General features: G+C 44.7%; 1 protein-coding gene across 1 annotated transcript; it reads left to right on the forward strand.

Annotated features, from left to right (window-relative positions):
• Nucleotides 1–10,385: 10,385 nt before the first annotated feature.
• Nucleotides 10,386–21,674, forward strand: LOC311307306 (uncharacterized protein; the record flags this gene model as incomplete). Its single annotated transcript, XM_084436101.1, has 21 exons — nt 10,386–10,514; nt 10,666–10,726; nt 10,938–11,105; nt 11,614–11,724; nt 14,651–14,791; nt 15,809–15,934; nt 16,549–16,671; nt 16,819–16,945; nt 17,051–17,223; nt 17,787–17,909; nt 18,106–18,228; nt 18,525–18,650; nt 18,786–18,914; nt 19,049–19,141; nt 19,291–19,386; nt 19,786–19,881; nt 20,578–20,673; nt 20,770–20,871; nt 21,019–21,124; nt 21,333–21,449; nt 21,596–21,674. 21 exons carry the CDS (start codon nt 10,386–10,388, stop codon nt 21,672–21,674), a joined length of 2,445 nt encoding a protein of 814 aa, XP_084292227.1.
• Nucleotides 21,675–21,997: the final 323 nt, after the last annotated feature.

The following is a 21,997-nucleotide window of genomic DNA, read 5'->3' on the forward strand; positions in this document are numbered from 1 at the left end:
ATTATTAAAGTTTTGATCAGAAACCTTAATCACGTGCCTTCCTACGAGCCTGCAAGATGGAAGACGTGGAGCGGTGGCACCCAGGCGATTAACCAATTAATCACTGGGTCAGTTATTTGTCTTAAATCTGCGCGCCATTCACCACCGGTGACGGCGTTGGCCCAATCAAACCACGGTTGGTTGACGCACAGGAATCGATTCTCCTTCACGACTTCATCTCTCCTTACTCTGGAACAATACTCTTAGGAAGTCATATTATTGTTATGTTGTACACACATTACAGCAATATTTCCCTCAGTAGTCTATTGTTCTGTAGATTCTGATCGCTTGATATTGTTACGTTATTTCATACACGTTACAGTGCCAATTCTTAAAACAGTACTATATATACCTGTTGTGGCCACTGAGTGTCTTCCAGCTGTGCTGGGGGGGGGATACTTTTTCCTCTTGGTTCATGACGACCGAGTCATCTACACAATGTACTGCAGACCACCAGGTAAGCTGATGACCTTTCCTCCCCATTCTTTCTCAGGACAATAGGTGTCCCGAGCGTCTGGGGAGACAAGCACCATTATTGCAGACAGTACTCAGTCCTATTAGCAAGTTCCCTATTACTTTAAATAATATATATATATATATATTCAGGGTATTTCAAAATGCAGTTTCAATAGTTTAATATCATAATTTACTAACAACTAATCATAGTTTTGATTATTCAATATTATTATCCAGCCTTTGGGTTACAGTAATTTTGAAAGAGAGAGGGAGAGACAGAGGGAGACTGAGAGAGAGGGGTGGGGGCGAGAGCAGCAGAGGTGTCTATTAATAGATTCTTGGTGCCTTAAGAATTGTGTGTAACTGACGCACACACCGACCCGGCAGATTTCTGCTCCCCATCTCAAGCCGTCAGAGCGATTATTCTCAAGAGCGTTATAATAGCACTTCACTCAGATCAGCTGGCTTTTTTAGTGAGTAAGTTTCAGCACATTAGCATAGCTGTAGCGCTTAGCATTTTAAGCATCGTCACAGTTATTTTTATGACAGACATTATTGCATCATTCTTTAGTCGTCACTCGCTTTTTCTGTTTTTTCCTGACACATTTCAACTACAAACATTTTCTGGAATCTGGCGTAACCACAAATGTCACTTGTTCTCGAAATCCGTGTTCTGGTGTTTGTCTCCGTTAGTTTGTGGTTAAATTGTCAAATTAGGTACGGTAGCATACATTTACGACCGAATGACTTCTCGATTGTTTTACCATGAAATCAGGTCCTTACTTTTACACATTCCATTTGTTGTACCCTTGGAATCGTGTATTTTCCCCTTTAAGCTGCCAAGGTGATACGTCTAAATTCTGCAGTATTATTATCAACACATCCAATCGAGATAGTCACTATTTCACTGAAACCTTTTAGAATTTTAACTTTGGCGCAGGGAACGAAACCCGCCAGCATCGCCAACTCCTAGGTCATCAATTCATTCCCAAGTTTTTATCTGGCGCCTGTATCACATTTTCTCCTGAGGAACTAATCTAAATCACTCATTCCAAATTAATCAAATCTCTGGGAAATAGCACTGACTGGCGGTTGATGCTCAAACATACAACTTTTAAGCGTAATTTTCCTGTTAGTTAGTGACAAATTTTACACATTAAACTCATGCAAATTTTCACACAGCTTAAATCTGGCATTTTTCTCGTTCAACATTCATTGACCCTTCAATTAATCAGTTCCATATATCAGGTTCTTTTGACTGAATAAGCATTCTTATACTTTTTACTCTTGATTTAGCTCATTTAAAGCAGATCTCCTATACATTGTTATTTTGCGCGCTGTTTGCATAGGTAAAATACTTCTTCTGCGCCTCTATCAGAGTTTTCAGTTGTAATAATAGCTTATAATATTAACAATCCTTGCCTGTATTTTATCTTATTTTTATTTATTTTTCAAAACCCCATTCCCTGGCCTTCCCTTTGTGTCCCTCCCAGAGGTCTGGCTGGGGGTAAGGTGCCATTCTCCTTTCTCCATGCCCCGTGCGGATCACATTCCATGTTCCACGCACCTGAACCATAGGCCTCCTTTCCTTTTATAATATTAACATCAACGCCATTTTGATGTTGGATAACCTTGATTAACCTTACTGATCAATGAATGCTGAGAAGAGAATAATCTTTCTGTTGTTTATTCATCTTAATAAGCATGTATCAAAAACATACAGTATCAACCATGCTTTAGGCATTGGTTCAATTATAGATTTCAGACATAGCTTAGTTCAACATAGTTACGTAACAGGATTAGACAATGTAACATACCGTGAACAGATGAGCAGATGTTTGACAACAGGTGGAGCTAGCATGCTAACATGCTAGCTTGCTAAGCTAAGCTAAAGCCAGCGTAAGATAGTTTAAGCCTTCATGAGTTACGAGGTTAAGCGCACTGTTCCAGTCCAGTGGTTCTTACTTTTATACTGTTCAGTGTGGGCCTTAATATAGGCTGTCACCTGACCATTCTTTATTATGGTCAGGAGCAGTGATGGAACATTACCTAGGTCAAGATTAGATCTGACCTATATCCAATGTCTGGATTGAGCAATTTGCCCCCTGTGGACGGTTCTTCTGCTGACCAAGTGAATTGAGAAACCCCTCTGACCTTTCCTCAACTCCTATGACCGTTAGACTGACCTTTCATCCAACGGTATCACCGTTAGCCGTAGCTAAATATACACTGGTACAGAGTCACTAGCAGTCTAATATAGGTTTTATATGACAGCGAATGAGATCACTGAAATGTGGCATTCTGTGTCAGAAAACTACATCAGTAGCCTATTAATTCTAACATCAACGGGGTCCCGGCTAAAGTCTTTTAATACCATCCATCGTCATCCGCTTATCCGGGGTCGGGTCGCGGAGGCAGCAGTTCCAGCAGGGAGCCCCAGACATCCCTTTCCCTAGCAGCATCAACCAGCTCTGCCTGGGGAATCTTAAGCCGTTCATAGGCCAGTGCGGATGTTTAATCAAATGTGTTAATGAAAATGACCACAAAAAAGGAGAGTAGTCAAAGCACACCGCTCAAAAAGGGCTTAATACATACAACAAACTGATCAGGCTAATCATTTTTTTTTATGAAAATGACCACAAGACAACCTCCTGTGCATAGTTGAAATGGTAGTGGGATACGGTGATAAACTGGAGTGATCATTTGACAGCAAATTTTCCAGGAATGGACAGAAATGGGATATTTTTAGAATAACAGGAATTTATTCACATACAATGGAAAGGAGTTGATGTGTAGCATGAAGATGAAACGATACACTGAGTTTGGGTGTTTTCAGTCAACGTTGGCGTTGACCGCTTCTAGCTATCGAATGGCCGACTGGTGTAAGATGGATAGCCTAACGTTAGAGAGATAAATGTGGGCTATGGTTATGTTAATAAAGCTAACAATGATGTTGTAACATTCATGCAGCACTGCCGCTCATTATTACCATGGATCGGTATTGGGATTGATCAAGGGCGAATGTGAAATAGCAGCCACGAACTCAGCGGGTTATCCGAGATGCGGTAGCCGCGGCCAAAGCTCCTGCTGGCGGGGAGTGAAGCTCTTCAACTCGCCGGTCACTGGCTCCCTGGAGGAATTTAGCCTGGCTGCAATAACGTTATCGCGAACGGAATGAATACCATCTACTAGCAAACAAAACATGTTCAGTTATATTTAACCTGTTAAAACTAAGATGCCTGGATGAAAAAATAATTTCTCCAATGGATATATTTGACAAAAACAGGTTAATATGCAAGCCGGTTTTCATTGCTAAATCAAAGCGGGGAGAGCCGGGAACGTGCGTCTACATTTCACATAAAGGTGAACTTTTTCGTGGACGCGCGTCGGACAGAAATGCTCAACTGCGCAAGTACAAAAGTCACCGGAAATAGCCAAATGACTACAAATCTAGCCAAGATGGCGCGGTTCAATAGGCCTTCACTTTAGATTTCGAATCCTGGGGGCTTGGGGAGGAGAAGGAGATGCCATCTTGACATCTCCTCCTCCCCCCCTCTCTGGCCAGAGAGACGGAGAGAGAGAGGAGGAGATATCAATCTGACATCTCCTCCTCCTCTCTCTCTCTCTCTCTGGCCCACGAGAGAGAGCCAGGGAGAGAGAGGGAGAGGGAGATGCCCCCCCTCTCTCTCTCTCTGGCTGCTCCTCCTCTGTCGCTCTCTGGCTTTTATACACCTCCTGGCCCACGTCACAAGGGCGCTCTGTGACGTCACGGTTCGCAAGGCTCTTTTGACAAAACCACCAACTTTTGTGTGCTTTTGTGTCTAAAATCACTGTAAATCACTTGATTGGCACTTTCAGACAGGTGTGATGAAGGTGCTATTGCAAATTAAACCATGGTCGGAACAACAAGACTGAGCTGGGGAGCCCACCCACGCTATAGCGGCATATCTCAATAAAGCCTTTATTATAAAGGCTTTGTTGCCATAAATTAGCTGGCTTATTCTAGCAGCCGATTCTAGCAGCCTAGCAGCGTTCCGTTCATAACAACGCAGGCGCCTTCACGAGTATCCTGGATTTGGCGTTAATATTATAATAATATTCTCTCGTTCAAAATAAAGCAACTGCCAAAAGTTAAAAAGTCTTTATTGAGATGTGCTGCTAGGGCGTAGGTAGGCTCCCCATAGACCTGGTCCAGGGCGATATCCTACAGATAACGCCGTTACTCTCAATGCAATTTACCTATGAATGCGCTTACTCGGCCCGCTCGTCCGAGTCTACAAACAAAACCGTTTCGTTAATCACCAAAGTAAATACATCGTTGGAAAGATGAAAGCCTTTTCTCCGAGGTCGCTACAGTTTGTAGTCCCCCACCTTTCAAATAAAAGGCAAATTTGTACACTTAAATGGATAATATCCACAGCGCATCGACTGTCTTCTTCTACCGGCGATTCGGCGCTCTCTGCTTTGTTTATCTTACTCACTGCTGCCGCCTATGTTGGGGATGATGCATTACATTACATTATTTACATGTTTTATTTACATGTTTTAACATTTGCCATAGTTAATAATTCAGCGTAAATGTTCTCCCTCTAATCAGATACCTCAACGCGAGTCTCTCAATACCATTTAAGATGTAGCCTAATGCAAATGTAAATCTTTAGTGTTAATATTAACTGTAAATTAGAAATTACACACAAAACAGACATGCAGGATTGCTCCTCGTTATTACAATTCTGTAACTATGACTTTATTTTAAAATCTAAGTAATTTACAAATGTTCTGACCACTGTGACATATGTACATTTCCAATGAAGTCAGGGTGGGACTGTAATGTAACAGCATTTTCACGTTATTTAATTACATCCTAGTTACGGATTTCAGCAGCAGTGACGGCTACGTTGCCCTACAGTCTCCCTGAGTTCGGTTATTTTGGTTATTTTGCGACTGTATAGTCACGTGTCAGCTAGGTCCGCTGTTGGCATGGATGTATTAATAGAACTGGATACAGCCACTCCATTCACTGGCCGCTATCAACAATGAAGCCCTATTGAACCGCGCCATCTTGGCAAATTTGTAGTCATTTGACTACTTCCGGTGACTTTTGACTTGCGCAGTTGTGCTTTTCTGGCCTTCCGGTGACTTTTGACTTGCGCAGTTGAGCTTCTCTGGCCGACGCGCGTCCACGAAAAAGTTCACATTTATCTGAAATGTAGACGCACGTTCCCGGCTCTCTCGGCTCTCCCCGCTTTGATTTAGCAATGAAAACCGGCTTGCATATTAACCTGTTTTTGTCAAATATATCAATTGGAGAAATTATTTTTTGATCCTGGCATCTTAGTTTTAACAGGTTAAATATAATTGAACATGTTTTGTTTGCTAGTAGATGGTATTCATTCCGTTCGCGATAACGTTATTGCAGCCAGGCTAAATTCCTCCAGGGAGCCAGTGACAGGCGAGTTGAAGAGCTTCACTCCCCGCCAGCAGGAGCATTGGCCGCGGCTACCGCATCTCGGATAACCCGCTGAGTTCCTGGCTGCTATTTCACACTCGCCCTTGATCAATCCCAATACCGATCCATGGTAATAATGAATCAATCGTTCAGATCAGATCGGAAGTGCTGCATGCATGTTACAACATCATTGTTAGCTTTATTAACATAACCATAGCCTACATTTATCTCTCTAACGTTAGGCTATCCATCTTACACCAGTCGGCCATTCGATAGCTGGAAGCGGTCAACGCCAACGTTGACTGAAAACACCCAAACTCAGTGTATCGTTTCATCTTCATGCTACACATCAACTCCTTTACATTGTATGTGAATAAATTCCTGTTATTCTAAAAATATCCCATTTCTGTCCATTCCTGGAAAAGGCTAATAATTGCTGTCAAATGATCACTCCAGTTTATCAACGTATCCCACTACCATTTCAACTATGCACAGGAGATTGTCTTATATATATATGTGTGTGTATGGAGCAATTGTTTTTAATGTCCGACTTTTGTCTGTGCTGTTCAGTAAATGTGCATCTGTCCTAATTTATTGTAGCCTATCTACTACACAACCTAGTTCAAATTTATGAATCTTCCGCGGCGTGATCATTTCCAAACCAAATTGCGGGGGGGGGGGGGGGGGGCATTAAAAGCATTACAAATTAGACATTAAAAGCATTAAAACGAAATGTGAAACAGCATGACAACATACATATTCCTTGATTATTTGTATGCTGTGTTGTCCCGTCTGAGTTTGTCCTGTTCGTGATTGGTCTCGTGTTCCCACTCGATAGGCTTGCACCTTGACGTTGGTGAGTGGGCTTTAAACCAAGACGGGCTGTATGTGTATGTGTGTAGGTATGTGGTTTGTGTGTCATATTCTATTATTGAAATGTAATAACAGAAACAGTGTGCCTCCTCTTATCCTCACAGCTCAAGCCATTTTTAGGAGACCAGTTCACACCTCAACCAGACCTGCTGCTGTTTAGGACCTGCTTTAAGCCCTTTTTTGTGGTGTCCGTTTTCTGTGTTCTGTGTCAAGTAAGCCAACCCACCTTCAATGCAGTGTAGCCTCCACATTTGAATGGTTAAAGCAGTCTTGTCGTCTACAAGCAACAGTCTCTGGCTTTGCATGGCAATTTATGTAGTATCATCCGAGTTCTACAAATGCTGTACTTTTTTGTACTGTAAGTAACCCCTCAATTATTCAATTTTACTGGGGAGCAGTGACCATAGCCTACTTGCCAACCCTCCTGACTTCCGCGGGAGATTCATAAATTTGAACTAGGTTGTGTAGTAGATAGATAGGCTACAATAAATTAGGACAGATGCACATTTACTGAACAGCACAGACAAAAGTCGGACATTAAAAACAATTGCTCCATACACACATATATATATATATATATATAATGTTTCACATTTCGTTTTAATGCTTTTAATGTCTAATTTGTAATGCTTTTAATGCCCCCCCCCCCCCCCCCCGCAATTTGGTTTGAAAATGCTCCCTATTTCTGAGGTCCCAAGGTTGGTGAGTATGGCAAGCTATAAGCTATTAATACAAGCATACCGCTCAAAAAGGGCTTAATACATACAACAAACTGATCAGGCTAATCATTTTTTAATGAAAATGACCACAAGACAACCTCCTGTGCATAGTTGAAATGGTAGTGGGATACGGTGATAAACTGGAGTGATCATTTGACAGCAATTATTAGCCTTTTCCAGGAATGGACAGAAATGGGATATTTTTAGAATAACAGGAATTTATTCACATACAATGTAAAGGAGTTGATGTGTAGCATGAAGATGAAACGATACACTGAGTTTGGGTGTTTTCAGTCAACGTTGGCGTTCACCGCTTCCATTTATCGAATGGCCGACTGGTGTAAGATGGATAGCCTAACGTTAGAGAGATAAATGTAGGCTATGGTTATGTTAATAAAGCTAACAATGATGTTGTAACATGCATGCAGCACTTCCGATCTGATCTGAACGATTGATTCATTATTACCATGGATCGGTATTGGGATTGATCAAGGGCGAGTGTGAAATAGCAGCCAGGAACTCAGCGGGTTATCCGAGATGCGGTAGCCGCGGCCAAAGCTCCTGCTGGCGGGGAGTGAAGCTCTTCAACTCGCCTGTCACTGGCTCCCTGGAGGAATTTAGCCTGGCTGCAATAACGTTATCGCGAACGGAATGAATACCATCTACTAGCAAACAAAACATGTTCAATTATATTTAACCTGTTAAAACTAAGATGCCAGGATCAAAAAATAATTTCTCCAATTGATATATTTGACAAAAACAGGTTAATATGCAAGCCGGTTTTCAGTGCTAAATCAAAGCGGGGAGAGCCGAGAGAGCCGGGAACGCGCGTCTACATTTCAGATAAATGTGAACTTTTTCGTGGACGTGCGTCGGCCAGAGAAACTCAACTGCGCAAGTCAAAAGTCACCGGAAATAGCCAAGTGACTACAAATCTAGCCAAGATGGCGCGGTTCAATAGGCCTTCACTTTAGATTTCGAATCCTGGGGGCTTGGGCTGTTGGCTACCGTCGCAAATTTACCAAACTACGACCAATGTGTCCCGTCGGCTTTACGTAGGCTACTGTGCTAGTAGGGTTAGCACTTTCTTCACACACTAGGCTAACTGCTCTCGTTGTCATGGTTAATGTGAGACCGCGGGCAACTTACCGACCGTCTCACCTAGCAAAATAGCTACTCTCACCTTTCTTGTGGAAAAAATTGCTTATATGCTGGGCTCCCGCTCTGCTGCCTTTTCTCCTGGCCTCTCTCTCCACTCTTTTCTGGTGCCCGGATTTATGTATGGGCATGATGTTTATGATTTAACGTTAGGCTATTAGTTCTAGTATTTCACAGCCAGCTGTTTAGTGACGTTAATATCAAAAGAGGTGAGACTTGTGAACCATGGCATGGACTAAACCATGAAGGGGGATATTGCTCAGGAAATTAAACGTTTTTTCATCTGTATTGCATTATTTGTGGCTTCATTTGAATTCTGATGCAGCATTAGTGACTGATCTACATGCAGAATAATTTTGTCATAGAAAGAGGGACCTCTCTTTTTGTGGGCCCTGCTTGCTTGTGGGCCCTTATAATAATCATCACCTTTCACCGCTAAACAACGGCCCTGACGGTGACGGAAACTTTTGCATTAATTTAGCCTCATATAGTTTCCATATCAGTTTGTTGGAAGGCTACTACCGCTCCACAAGTCTACTTCCATGTTTGCTCGAGAAAAACTGCGAGGGTTTTCATACTCGTTCGTTTGACCGGTCACCTCCTGTCTCCACAAGTCTACGGTCTGCTGGCCCTGCGTCAAAGTTCAGACGTTCCTTGTCAAAGTTCAGACAAGGAACGTTTGGGAGAGAGATTTAGTGTAGACTATTGGTTTTCCCTTGTAGTGGCCGTCTGGGATTTGAGGAATGGGAAGTACAGAGCTCCTAAACAGGATGTGGAGTCATTGCTTTTGCAGCACAGCCCCTCAGATTGGGATTGGTTTGCGGGGAAAACTCATCGCAGTCCAGCATCTGGAGACCGTGGCGTGGCAGGAGCGCGTTACAACTCCGATAAGTGGCTAAAAGGCGCTTTTTTGATAATAGCCCAAGAGACAATCTCTTATACTCTAGGTAAGCAATTTACTTTTGATTGTATATCTACTTTTCTACATGGATTTCCCCAATGTTCGTGCTAAGAGCCTTCTCTATCAGTTACAAAGTAACGGTTTTCCCACACATCTGCTATAGGAATTAGTGCGAAACAGAGGAGAGGCGCGATGTAATTCTTAATCAGGTATTAGCCTAAATCGTGTCTTTTTGCGCACGTAAGAAAGCTCCGCAGCCATCTTCGCCCTACCTGTAATAAGTTTCTTTTGTTCTCCCGAAAGCCCAAGGCAGTGGAGAAGAATACAGGTTCGCCGCTCACTTCATTTCCCGGCTCTACGTGTCTGGACTTGTTGAACGGTGTGTGACTGTTTCAGTAGCAGTTTCAAAGCAGTCAGTTGTTTTCTCATTGTTGAAGTATTTCTTTTACGTCAATATTTCGCGTCCAAATCCAAAATAAAATAGTATTGTTAAAATGTTAATTATTGTCCTTATTGCGTTTACTATAAAACTACCATTGACAATCCATGGTGAGGTACTGCACAATGAAATAATACAAGCTGCATAAAAACACCAACAAACTCAGTAGAACTTGGGTTGTTTGTCAAAATATCCTGGGTTTTGACATCTAGTCAAGTTTTTTTTTATGTGTATTTTTATATACTTTTCACTATTACAAAAAAACAAAAAACTGTGTACCATGCTCTGCCTTCTGCACGTCTCTGTGATACCCTGAAACCGGTCCTCTGTCCTGAAAGAAAGCGTGAGGTGATGACACTCCCTCAGACCCACCTGGTGGCACTGCTGTTTGCCCTGTCAGTGGCAGAGCCCCTGACCACCCCCCAGGGCGGTGACAACGAGGTCCTGAAACACTCAGGGGCAGAAGTCTCAAACAGCCAGGTCAGTTACCAGGGGTCCATTGTGCTCTGAAGTGAGTGTTGTGATGCCTTGACAGTTTGTGAATTGACAGATTGTGGTTGATATTTTCTATTGTCATCGCTCAACTGAGTTGAGGCCATTTGCTCTGTGTTCTATTATCTTTTTAAAAAAGCATCTAGAGGTTGAGAATGCCATCGCCAGTGGAGTTGCACAGGGAGACGAGCCAACTGCAAGTGAGTTCATGGTCATCAAAAACAATAATTTATGGAAATGTCAATGTTTTAATGACCTCATTCCTCATTATGTTAATTCTTCTTCACTGTCCCTTTCTCCCCCTGTCCCTTCAAAGTGTTTTTGTGTGAGTCATGTGACTGGTACATCCTCATAGGTGTCTCTTCTCTCCTTTCTCTCCCTCCCTGTTATTCTGTCCATCCTGCCCCACAGCCCCCCTCACCACCAGGGCCTCCCCAGCGCCCACCTCTCGGTGCCCAGGGAACCAGGTGCTGATGAGGGGCGACGCAGGCTGTGGGTGCCCTGGTGACCTGGTGCAGGTTGGAGACAACTGTACGTGTTCTGTGGGATTCACTCAGCAGGGGGCAGCAGAGTGTCATGGTGAGTCTCTACAGTGAGAGAATTGTCAATAGTAGTTCCAGCTAACTATGTGTGTATATAATGTTGTTCTGTGTCAATTTGGACATGTTATGCTCTGGGCCAAGTATACTCTGTTTACCTTTCTGACAGATGTTGATGAGTGTAAAGGGGAGGAGCCAGGGCCATGTGGTCTCCATGCCAACTGCAACAACACACCTGGTTCTTACCTGTGCAGCTGTCTCCGTGGTTACCTGATGGGACCAGCAGGATGTCAGGGTGAGTTATAGTTACGTTTGAGTGAGTTTGTTAAGCACATGAGTGCTGACTGTGTACTGTGTGTGTGTGTGTTTTACTGTCCTTTGACTACTGCTGAAGAAGAAGGATGTGTTGTCTGCTGCTTAGCGCTGCTTCGTGCTCAGAAAAACACCTTTTATTGTGAACATTTTATTTGCAGTTTTCAGCGTTTTATTTGCTGAAGTGAGAGTTTTCTGCCCATATTTGACTAGGGCCTCACTGTCGTGGTGATTAGCCCTTGGGTTGGGCTGGGACAGAGGACGCGAGCTGGTGTTCAAACAACAGGCCTTCTTCTCTGTAGAAGCTATGTCTCCAAACCTGGTGAATTTGGTGAGCTGCACAGAATGTGAGCAACTGCGTGAGAGGATATGACAGCTTGAGAAGAAGATTGAAACGCTGCTCCAAATACATGAGGATGAGCAACTCATTGACAGAACTGTAGCTTCTATTGCAAAATATGCTGAGCTACCAAATGCAAACGGACAGACAGATTTTTATACACAGGATTACATCAAATGTAGAGCATCTCAACACGTATTTGGCTGCGATGCTCCCCTGGATGTGTGTGACCCTAGATGAAGGTCTGGTCTAGCTGTGGAGGCTCCCAAAACAGCTGTCCCTAATCATGCTTCTTACTGGCACATTATCGGCGCAAGACTGAAAGAAGCATCACCTCCAGCCAGGACTTGGTCTGACGTCGTCCTCTGTAGAGGCAAATCCAGCAAGAAACTAAATAAGAGAGCACAAACACCCGCTCTACTACCTCAGCTCTCATTGCAAAACAGGTACGATCAAAGACATATTACCGAACGGGCCTACCGGGCCCAGGCCCAGGGACCCAAGACCTCAGGGGCCCCATTGCATTTCTTGTTGCAGGGACACTGATAGAAATTTAGGGTAAGATTCCTTACACAAACATGAAAAAACATTAACATTTTGAACAGGTTATAGGGGCCCACATCTTTTAAAAAAAGAGAGAAGCTTGTGTGGGCTACATATTTTCTATAGCCTAATCGTTAATCTAATGGGTGGGGATGTAGGCTACCTTTCCATAGATAAATGAGTAGGCTATAAAACTAGTCTATAGAGGGCACTATTGAAGTTTGTGAACTCGAGACAGATCACACAGGTGCAGGTCACCTGTCAAGGTCAAGGCAGTCAGATTCTTTACAGCAGGTTCCTCACATTTCCTTTTTTATTTTTTAAAGAAAACAAACTGAGAACAACAGTGTTGCGGCAGAGGCTGTAGGGGGGTGGGGGGAGTTGGTAGGGAGGGGGAGGCTGTAGGGGGGTGGGGGGAGCTGGTAGGGAGGGGGAGGCTGTAGGGGGGTTGGGGGAGCTGGTAGGGAGGGGGAGGCTGCAGGGGGGTGGGGGGAGCTGGTAGGGAGGGGGAGGCTGTAGGGGGGTGGGGGGAGTTGGTAGGGAGGGGGAGGCTGTAGGGGGGTGGGGGGAGCTGGTAGGGAGGGGGAGGCTGTAGGGGTGTGGGGGGAGTTGGTAGGGAGGGGGAGGCTGTAGGGGGGTGGGGGGAGCTGGTAGGGAGGGGGAGGCTGTAGGGGGTGGGGGGAGTTGGTAGGGAGGGGGAGGCTGTAGGGGGGTGGGGGGAGTTGGTAGGGAGGGGGAGGCTGTAGGGGGGTGGGGGGATTTGGTAGGGAGGGGAGGCTGTAGGGGGGGTGGGGGGAGTTTGGTAGGGAGGGGGAGGCTGTAGGGGGGTGGGGGGAGTTGGTAGGGAGGGGGAGGCTGTAGGGGGGTGGGGGGAGTTGGTAGGGAGGGGGCCCCTCTACATGTCCAGGCCCAGGGGCCCATTTTTATATGATCTGTCTATGGCCGTAGAGGCAAATCCAGCAAGAAACAAAATAAGAGAGCACAAACACCCACTACACTATCTCAGCTCTCATTGCAAAACAGGTACGATCCTCTGAATAAGGAAATGTGTGACAGTACTAACTACACTGAACCCAGGGATGTTAATCACAGCACCACTAGTATTAAGGCTAACCAAAACCCAATACATAGCCCCGTCGAAACCACTGCTAGGCCGACGGCCAGAAGAAACATTGCTAACCCCACACCTATTAAGCCAATCACTATTCTGATTGGGGATTATATTACCAGGCATGTAAGGATGGCAGACACTGAAAACCTATTCATGACAGACACATCTGTCAGGGAGCTAACAGAGCTGCTACAGTACCAGTTATCCTCTCTACACGTCCAAGTGATGTGAGAATCATCCTCCACGCTGGGTCATACAACATTCTGCAAAGGAAAACTGGCTCTTAGATTCTGAAAGGAGACTCTCCCTGCTGAGTGACTGTAAATGGCACAATTCATCTCAGGCCCCATTCTAACTTTGGGGAAAGGAAGCAAGTCTTTGAGCAGACTCCTCGACCTGAATACATGGCTGACATCAGTGTCACTCACCCATGGGACAAAGTTTATTGACAATTTAGATGCCTTTTGGAGCTGCAGATGTTTCAGACCCGATGGGGTACATCCAAACATCAATGGAGCCAGAGTACTTGGTCCCAACCTACATCAGGGACTGTGGCTTACATCTCCGCACTGGCCTGTGAGCGGCTAAAGATCCCCCAGGTAGAGCTGGTTGATGCTGCTAGGGAAAGGGATGTCTGGGGCCCCCTGCTGGAACTGCTGCCTCCATGACCCAGCCCTGGATAAGCGGATGACGATGGATGGATGGAGATAAAATATCTGATTTGGGAAAAAAGTGCTATACGACCGATCATGGAAGTTGGCCTTCAGGAGGTTAAAACACTATTCGTGGAATAGAGATAAAATATCCTTTTTGGGAAATCGGGAAAAGCGCTAGGCTATAATACGACCGCTCATGGAAGTCGGCCTTCAGGAAGTTAAAACACTATTCATGGATTAAGGTAAACAACGCTATTTGGGGAAAACTATTCGGGGAATAAGACAAACTATTCGGGGAATAGAAACAACTATTAATTTTGGATTAGGTGTGGGTTGTAGTAGTTTTCTTATGCTTTGAGGCACTTCATTTAAAAATTCTTATCTTATTTGATTTCTTGTTATATTTTGATTATCTTGATTATCTTGTTATATCTATAAACTTATTTTATTGTGTTTTATCTTACTTTTTAAAACTTATTTTATTGTGTTTTATCTCCCATCTTATTTTCCATGTTTTTATGTGAAGCACTCTGTGCATGCACTTTGCACTGCATTATGGAAGGTGCTATACAAATAGTGTATTATTACCATAATTATTATTATTGTTGTTATTATTATTACAGATGTGGACGAGTGTGCCCTGGCTGAAATAACAGGGCTACAGGCCTGCAGTACTGGGGCCGAGTGCAGGAACACCCCTGGATCCTTCTCCTGCTTCTGTCCAGTTGGATATGTTATGGCTGTGGATGGACGCAGTTGTGTAGGTGAGGCCTACATTAGTGAGAGCAGAACATTGCTCATCTGTAGCTTGAGTGTGGTGAAGAGGAGTAAGTAAGTAAGTAAGTAAGTAAGTAAGTAAAACTTTATTTATATAGCGCTCTTCTCAGCACGAGTGCAGAGAGTGCTTTACAGTGGAGAATTAAAATAAACATACAGTTCAAATAGGCATAAAATCATGACAACATGGGGGGGGGGTCAATAGTTGGGCTACAGATTGCCAAAAGTCTGTCTGAACAGGTGGGTCTTCAAGTGTTTTTTTTCAGGAGACAGGGTCAACTTTAGTAGAAAAAAATAACTCCTGCACGTCTTCTTCACTTGCAGTTAAATAAGTTTATTGATAACATTTCAGTCATCTGACCCTCATCAGGTTGTCTTATTATGGTCTACATTAGTGCCTTGGTGTGTGTGTGTGTGTGGGTGTGCGCGCGCGTGTGTGTGTATGTGTTTACAGTATGTACAGTCAGTGTGCGAGCTATGGGGGGGCTAGGGGGGGCTCAGCCCCCCCTAACAACACATGAGCCCCCCTGAAAAAACGATTTGAGAAATTTTGGGGGGGTCTCTAAATTCATTTTTACAATATGCAATTTTTGCCAATGCAATGCATTTCTATTTTTCAGTATCTTCATCATCATGCATAAAATTAGCTAGCCTATGATTGATTCCGGCACAAGCTGATTCACACACATGGAAGCGGTGTGCGCAATGTCATAAGCTTCACTCTAGAAAAACGTGATGAGATGAGATACATTTCCGCAAATGAAGGGAAATGCAGGCTATGCGTTTATCGACAAAATAAAGGGTGTGTTTTGCATGTGCACGTACACGATTTTTCGTGCACGTGCTTCACTTAAAAGTGAGCCCCCCCGAAAGCCATGGTATAGTTCGCACACTGTGTACAGTACAGTAGATGAAGGCAATGTGTGATACGGTGTGTATACAGGAGCATGACATCACCATCCTCTTTACAATGCTCTCTATAAAGTTGCCTCTTTTCCCCTCAGATGTGGATGAGTGTAGTTTTGAGGAGCAGTGTCGTCGGGAGCTGGGGAACGTTTGTGTGAACACCCCTGGTAGCTTTGTGTGCCAGTGTCAGCCTGGCTTCAGAGCAGAGGCCCCAGCCTGCATGGGTGAGTCAAGTTCAGTGTCTGAAGGTCTAACTTCTAGACTGACAGTGTCTGTTGTGTGTGGTACTGAGGCGCCATGTCAGTTTCCAACATTGGTTTGGATGCCTGACTGGCTGACTGTGCTTTAACCCACTGCTTTACTGCATCAATTTCCCTTTATCTCTCCTCTCCTCTCCTCTCCTCTCCTCTCCTCTCCTCTCCTCTCCTCTCCTCTCCTCTCCTCTCCTCTCCTCTCCTCTCCTCTCCTCTCCTCTCCTCTCTCTTTTTATTAATCTAATTGCTCCTCCCTTTCCTGCTTTCTTGGCCATTCTCTCTCTCAGGTCCTGTATGTCCAGACTACACAGTGTGCCAAGGTACGATCCACCATGCTAAAAGCTTGCTTTGTTTGTGAACTAAGAACTTGAGCTAAGAACATGAACATTTGCTTTGAGCTAGGAACGTGAACCTTTTTCATTTCATGGCTTTTGGATTTCTCTCCTACCTATCCACAAGACATCTGAGTCAGGGGTGCAGAAAACTTGTTCATAGCTTTTGATTATGTAAAAGTGTTTTAAGGGCAGCTATAAACTGATTTTAAAATGTTCTCTCTCTCTGTCTCTCTCTCTCTCCCTTCATAGATGTGGATGAATGTAAGGAGAGTCCAGAAGTGTGTGTTGGTCAGGGCGTGTGTCAGAACACACTGGGGAGTTATAAATGTGTCTGTCAGCAAGGTTACCGGGGTAACGGTACCCACTGTGAAGGTAAGAAACTGAGGCACTGTAACTGTGTCGTTCCCACTGTCGTCCAATTAGCTTGAGTTGAAAATGTGTGGTTTTCTCTCCTCACTGGTATTCTGCCACCTCTCTCTCTCTCTCTCTCTCTCTCTCTCTCTCACTGCCTCTCGTCAGATGAAAATGAGTGTGCATCTGGCCATCATGGTTGTGACACTAAAGCTCGCTGTGGGAACATCATTGGCTCCTACTTTTGCCAGTGTTACCAAGGCTTCAATGGGGATGGCCACTCCTGTTTTGGTGGGTGAGCAGATGGCGTTTGTGTGTGTGTGCGTGTGTGTGTGTGTGCGTGCGTGCATGCATGTGTGTTTGAAGTGATCCCTTGTGGATTGTCTAATTGGCTCTTTAGTACCAGTATATCCATGCGGATGACCTTGGAATTGGTTGTCATGGTTGCAGACGTTGACGAGTGTGCAGTGAGCAATGGGCACTGTGAGCACAACTGCACTAACGAGGCTGGAGGCTACAGCTGCCAGTGTGGCACGGGCTACCAGCTAGCCCAGGATGGACACAATTGCACAGGTAAAAAAAACAGTGTACTGACCATTCCCCTTGCCCTCTTCACAGATTCAAAAAAGATATAAAAAGAGACATTATAACCGGGAATTTTGGACATAATAACAATAAGTCTGAAAGATTACATTACATTAGTCATTTAGCAGACGCTTTTATCCAAAGCGACTAACAATAATTGCATTTAACGTAGGAAAAGCCAATGTACTACTACTTGCCATAACTGTTTGAGGACTGCGGATGGGAACTAGCTCCTAGCTAAATCCGGCATGCTTACACAGTCATGTATTTGTATGTGTTCATCAATATGCACTGTCCTTAATAAAATAAAATAAAATAATGAATAAAAAAAAAATCACAAGTGAATCTTCTTTCTAAAACAAGTGACTAAGAGCATAATCTAGTGCTGAAGGAAAAGTGCAAGAGTAGCAATCTAAAATACAATAGGTGCTTAAGATAAAAAGTCAAAATAGTTTATGGACATTATAAACTCACGAGTGTCAGTAAATAACATCATGTAGCTACCTGTTTACATAACAAACCTCTTGGAACCTCCTTCCTGCTCTGCCCAGACATGGATGAATGCCTGGCGCTGAACAGGACATGTGAGCAGGTGTGCACCAACACACAGGGCTCCTTCCTCTGCTCCTGCCGACCAGGCTACCAGCTGCACATCGATGGCCACAGCTGTGTGGGTCAGTACCTAGTGGCCTGGCTAGACCTAGCACACCTGTCCCAGTTCTGACAGAGTAGACACAAGAACGTTGTAGTTTTAAGGTCAAAATTAAAGCAAAATGTGGTGTGTTTTTTCAGTTTGTATGTGTATTCTGAATTGTGTGTGTGCATGTGTGCGTATGTGTGTGTGTGCGTATGTGTGTGTGTGTCTGATAGATATTGATGAGTGTAAACTCCAGAATGGGGGGTGTTCCCATGACTGCATGAACACACCAGGGGGACACGTCTGTCACTGTCCCTCCCCTCTGCTCCTGCACCTGGACAACCTCTCCTGTGTCAGTACGTCCCCTGCCTACACCTCTGTGTTGATAACATTTCAGTCATCTGACCCTCATCAGGTTGTCTTATTATGGTCTACATTAGTGCCTTTGTGTGTGTGTGTGTGTGCGCGCGTGTGTGTGTGTGTGTATGTAATTGCTTGTTTTATGATTATGATCTATGAATTTTACCCGTGTTTTGATATTATATTGATATCTAACCGCTTCTAAAGCATTCTGTCTGATTCAAGTTGACCAGAGCATGTGTTTTTCTAGTGTAATCACAACATCAGTGTTTGCGTTTTCTGTTGTTAATAGATGTGACGTCATGTGACCTGAGGAACGGTGGCTGTGACCATGTGTGTACCGTGCAGGCCGAGGGTCACCTCTACTGCGCCTGCAAGGCAGGCTGGGAGCTGGCGAAGGACCTGCAGACTTGTCTGGGTGACCGAACGTCTTCCTCTCTTCTAAACCGCCTTGCTACAGTATGCATTTCTCTCAGTCCATCTCTCTCTTTCCCCATCATGGTCTCTCACTCTCTCTCTCTCTCTCTCTCTTCTATGTCTCTCTCTCTCTCAGACGTGGATGAGTGTGGGGACTTCACCAGAGGTGGCTGTGAGCAGCTGTGTGTGAACCACCCAGGAGGGTTCAACTGTTCCTGTAAGCAGGGTTATGAGTCTCGCACTGATGATGTCACCAAGTGCCGGCGTGAGTCTTACCTCCCCCTGACCTAACTCTCCACTTTCAGATGGTCGCACGCACACACACACACACACACACACACACACAGATAGACACATCCTCTTGATGTCTCCCTCCCTTCCTCCTCTCTACTTTTCCAGCGGTGTGTGACCCTCCCTGCCATAATTATGGAGTGTGTGTGGGCCCCAACACCTGTGACTGTCCAGCAGGTTACCCTGGGAATGGCTGCTCAGGTATATATATTTACCTGTGTGTGTGTGTGTGTGTGTGTGTGTGTGTGTGTGTGTGTGTGTGTGTGTGTGTGTGCGTGCGTCTGCGTGAGTGCGTGTACGTGTGTATGTGTGTCGGTGTGTAAATAACATATGCATGTTGTGTGTTTCAGCGATGTGCTCTCCGCCCTGTGCTCATGGGGGCTCATGTATGCGTTGGAACATGTGTCTGTGTGCCCGAGGCTGGGGTGGGACAGGCTGTCACACAGGTATACTGGCACACTGTCAAATATGACGCCTGTTAACATACGTTCATCTGACTTTATTTGACTTGAAGGTGCACTGTCGACATCACCCATTTTGACTGTTAGTTCTACTTTGCTGTAAAAAAAAATCCTTTACTTAACTTTCCTAAGGCAACAGGTTTCCAAACTTAAAAAAAATAAAAAGTAAAGTCATGCAACACATCTTACAGTGCACCTGTCACACACTGCTAGCATCCTAGCTGCACATCTAACCTTCCCCTTGTACTGTAGGGATCAGGAACTGTATCCTATTCTGTTATTTACATTTCAATGCTCTATTTTTTGCCTCTGCCCCCCCCCCCTTTCTCATTCCCTTTCACTACCTCTCTCTCTCTCTCTCTCTCTCTCTCTCCTCTGTGTTAGCGGTATGCGAGCTGCCTTGTGCTAACGGTGGTCGCTGTGTGGGTCCAGACATCTGCCAGTGTCCTTCAGACTACAGCGGCCCTCAGTGTCTCACACGTGAGTACCGGACCACCTCACCTTGAGAGCATACCACACAGAGGCGTCATGCCTATAGAACATTTTACAATGCAGAGCTATGATTATTTTCTCTACTGAGCTGAATGTATTATTTTAATTATGTCATAGACCACCTCGAAAAGCCACCCTAACCTCTTTCAAAAAGCCAAACACCCTCTTTCCCGGTGGATTTGGTTTCTTCCAAATTAACATTGGACCTGGAAGCCCTCCCCTCGCCGCGTCTCAGATAAACAAGTTTTCATGGTCTGCTTGCATACATTTAGATTAAGGTTGTCCTTAACTGATGAACAGGTCCTCCAAATTTTAGGCTATTCAGTATATCAGATTCAATATACTTCATACATCAGTATACAGTATATCATTCGGACCAATGCCAAGTGAGTAAAAAAAAGATTTGTTTTCCCTTACTTTTATTTTGAAATTCCTTGAAAGAACGTTACCGGTAAGTTTAATTTCACACCGCTTGAGTGGCAACTGGTAATGTGCAAAAATGCACAAAAAACACAAATTTCACTAAAAACACTAATAACGCCTCGCTATCTGCCCCCTGCCCTGTGCCCCCTCAGTTTTTTGGGTTGCATGACGCCCCTGATACCACACATGATCACTGGCACATGATGAAAGATCTAAATGTGTCTGTATGTGTGTGCGTGTGTGTGTGCGCGTGTGTTCCAGCCCTCTGCACACCATCCTGTCAGAACGGAGGGAGATGTGTAGACGTCAACAAATGCATATGTGTTGGAGGGTGGCAAGGAGCGCGTTGCCAGATAGGTGAGAGACTGCCCTCTAGTGGTAATCACAGATATTACTTGTTCTATTAGCCTATTATACTAGAATGTGTGTGTGTGTGTTCTCTCCAACTTTCAGAGCCTGTGCAGTGTCAAAAAGCCTGTAAGAATGACGGTGTGTGTGTAGGCCTCAACAGATGTCGCTGTGCCAGTGGATTTACTGGGAGTCTCTGTGAGACAGGTGAGTGTGTAAGATGGGTCTGTTGTTTGTATACGAGATATATGAGATAGCTTAATCAGTATGTATGTGTACAGTATGTGAGACAGAGAGATATTAGAATGAGAAAAGTGCTTTTGAAAGGTTAACGTGTGTGCTTGTTGTCTATAGCGGTAACCATTCCCTGTGTGCCCCCTTGCCAACATGGGGCCACCTGTAGTCCTCACAACACATGCACCTGCCCCGAGGGCACCGCTGGACTACGTTGTGAGAGGCTGTGAGTGCTGATCCCACACCAGCTAACAACACATCACACGTCAATAGGGCCCGTAGCTTCCCTTCTCTAGAGCCTACAACTCATTTATCTACTCGAAGAACAATGATTTCAACTAGTTTTGAAGGCATGTCAAGTCTGTTTGTGTGTGTGTGTGTGTGTGTGTGTGTGTGTGTGTGTGTGTGTGTGTGTGTGTGTGTGTGTGTGTCAGAACATGTCCTGTGGTCACCATGATGGTCAGCATGGCCCGGGCGGTGAGGAAAGGAGTGAGGGAGAGTTTCGTAGACCGATGTGGGCCTCTCGGAGTTCAGCTCTGCACCAAGTACAGGTAGAAAACATGCGAACGTGAGCGCACACTCACACACATGCCTATACACACAACACTCACTGTTATGAAGACTGATTAACACGCAGACATACTCTCACTTACTAAAACACACACTTTCTGTCCCTGAATGTCGTGTGTGGCTACAGGATCAATCAAGCGCGTGTGTATCTGCAAGCCTACCGAGTGGGTTACAAGATCCAGTGTCCAGAGAAGAAGGGCAGATGAACAGATCTCATCACCTTCATCAAAGCCAGTCCATCCTCTCCATACACACTCTCTAGATACACTGGAACTCCAATGTCAGGGCTAGATGAAGCCCAGCTTGACCGGTGATACAGTATGGTCGCTCATCATGAAACCACATCGAGAGCCTCATGGCTGCAGTGAATGGCTAAAGATACTGTACTACTCTCCTAGGAGTCTGCATCGTTGAGTGTCTTAACCAACCAATGCAAAAATAGCCAAAAGAGCCAACCTTTGACTTGAGTCTTCATTATCTGTGCTACACATGCTACGTTTACTGTGCATTGAGCGGTTTTGAGTTGAGT

This window comes from Borostomias antarcticus (assembly GCF_949987555.1).
Source record: "Borostomias antarcticus genome assembly, chromosome: 3".
Taxonomy (NCBI): Eukaryota; Metazoa; Chordata; class Actinopteri; order Stomiiformes; family Stomiidae; genus Borostomias; species Borostomias antarcticus.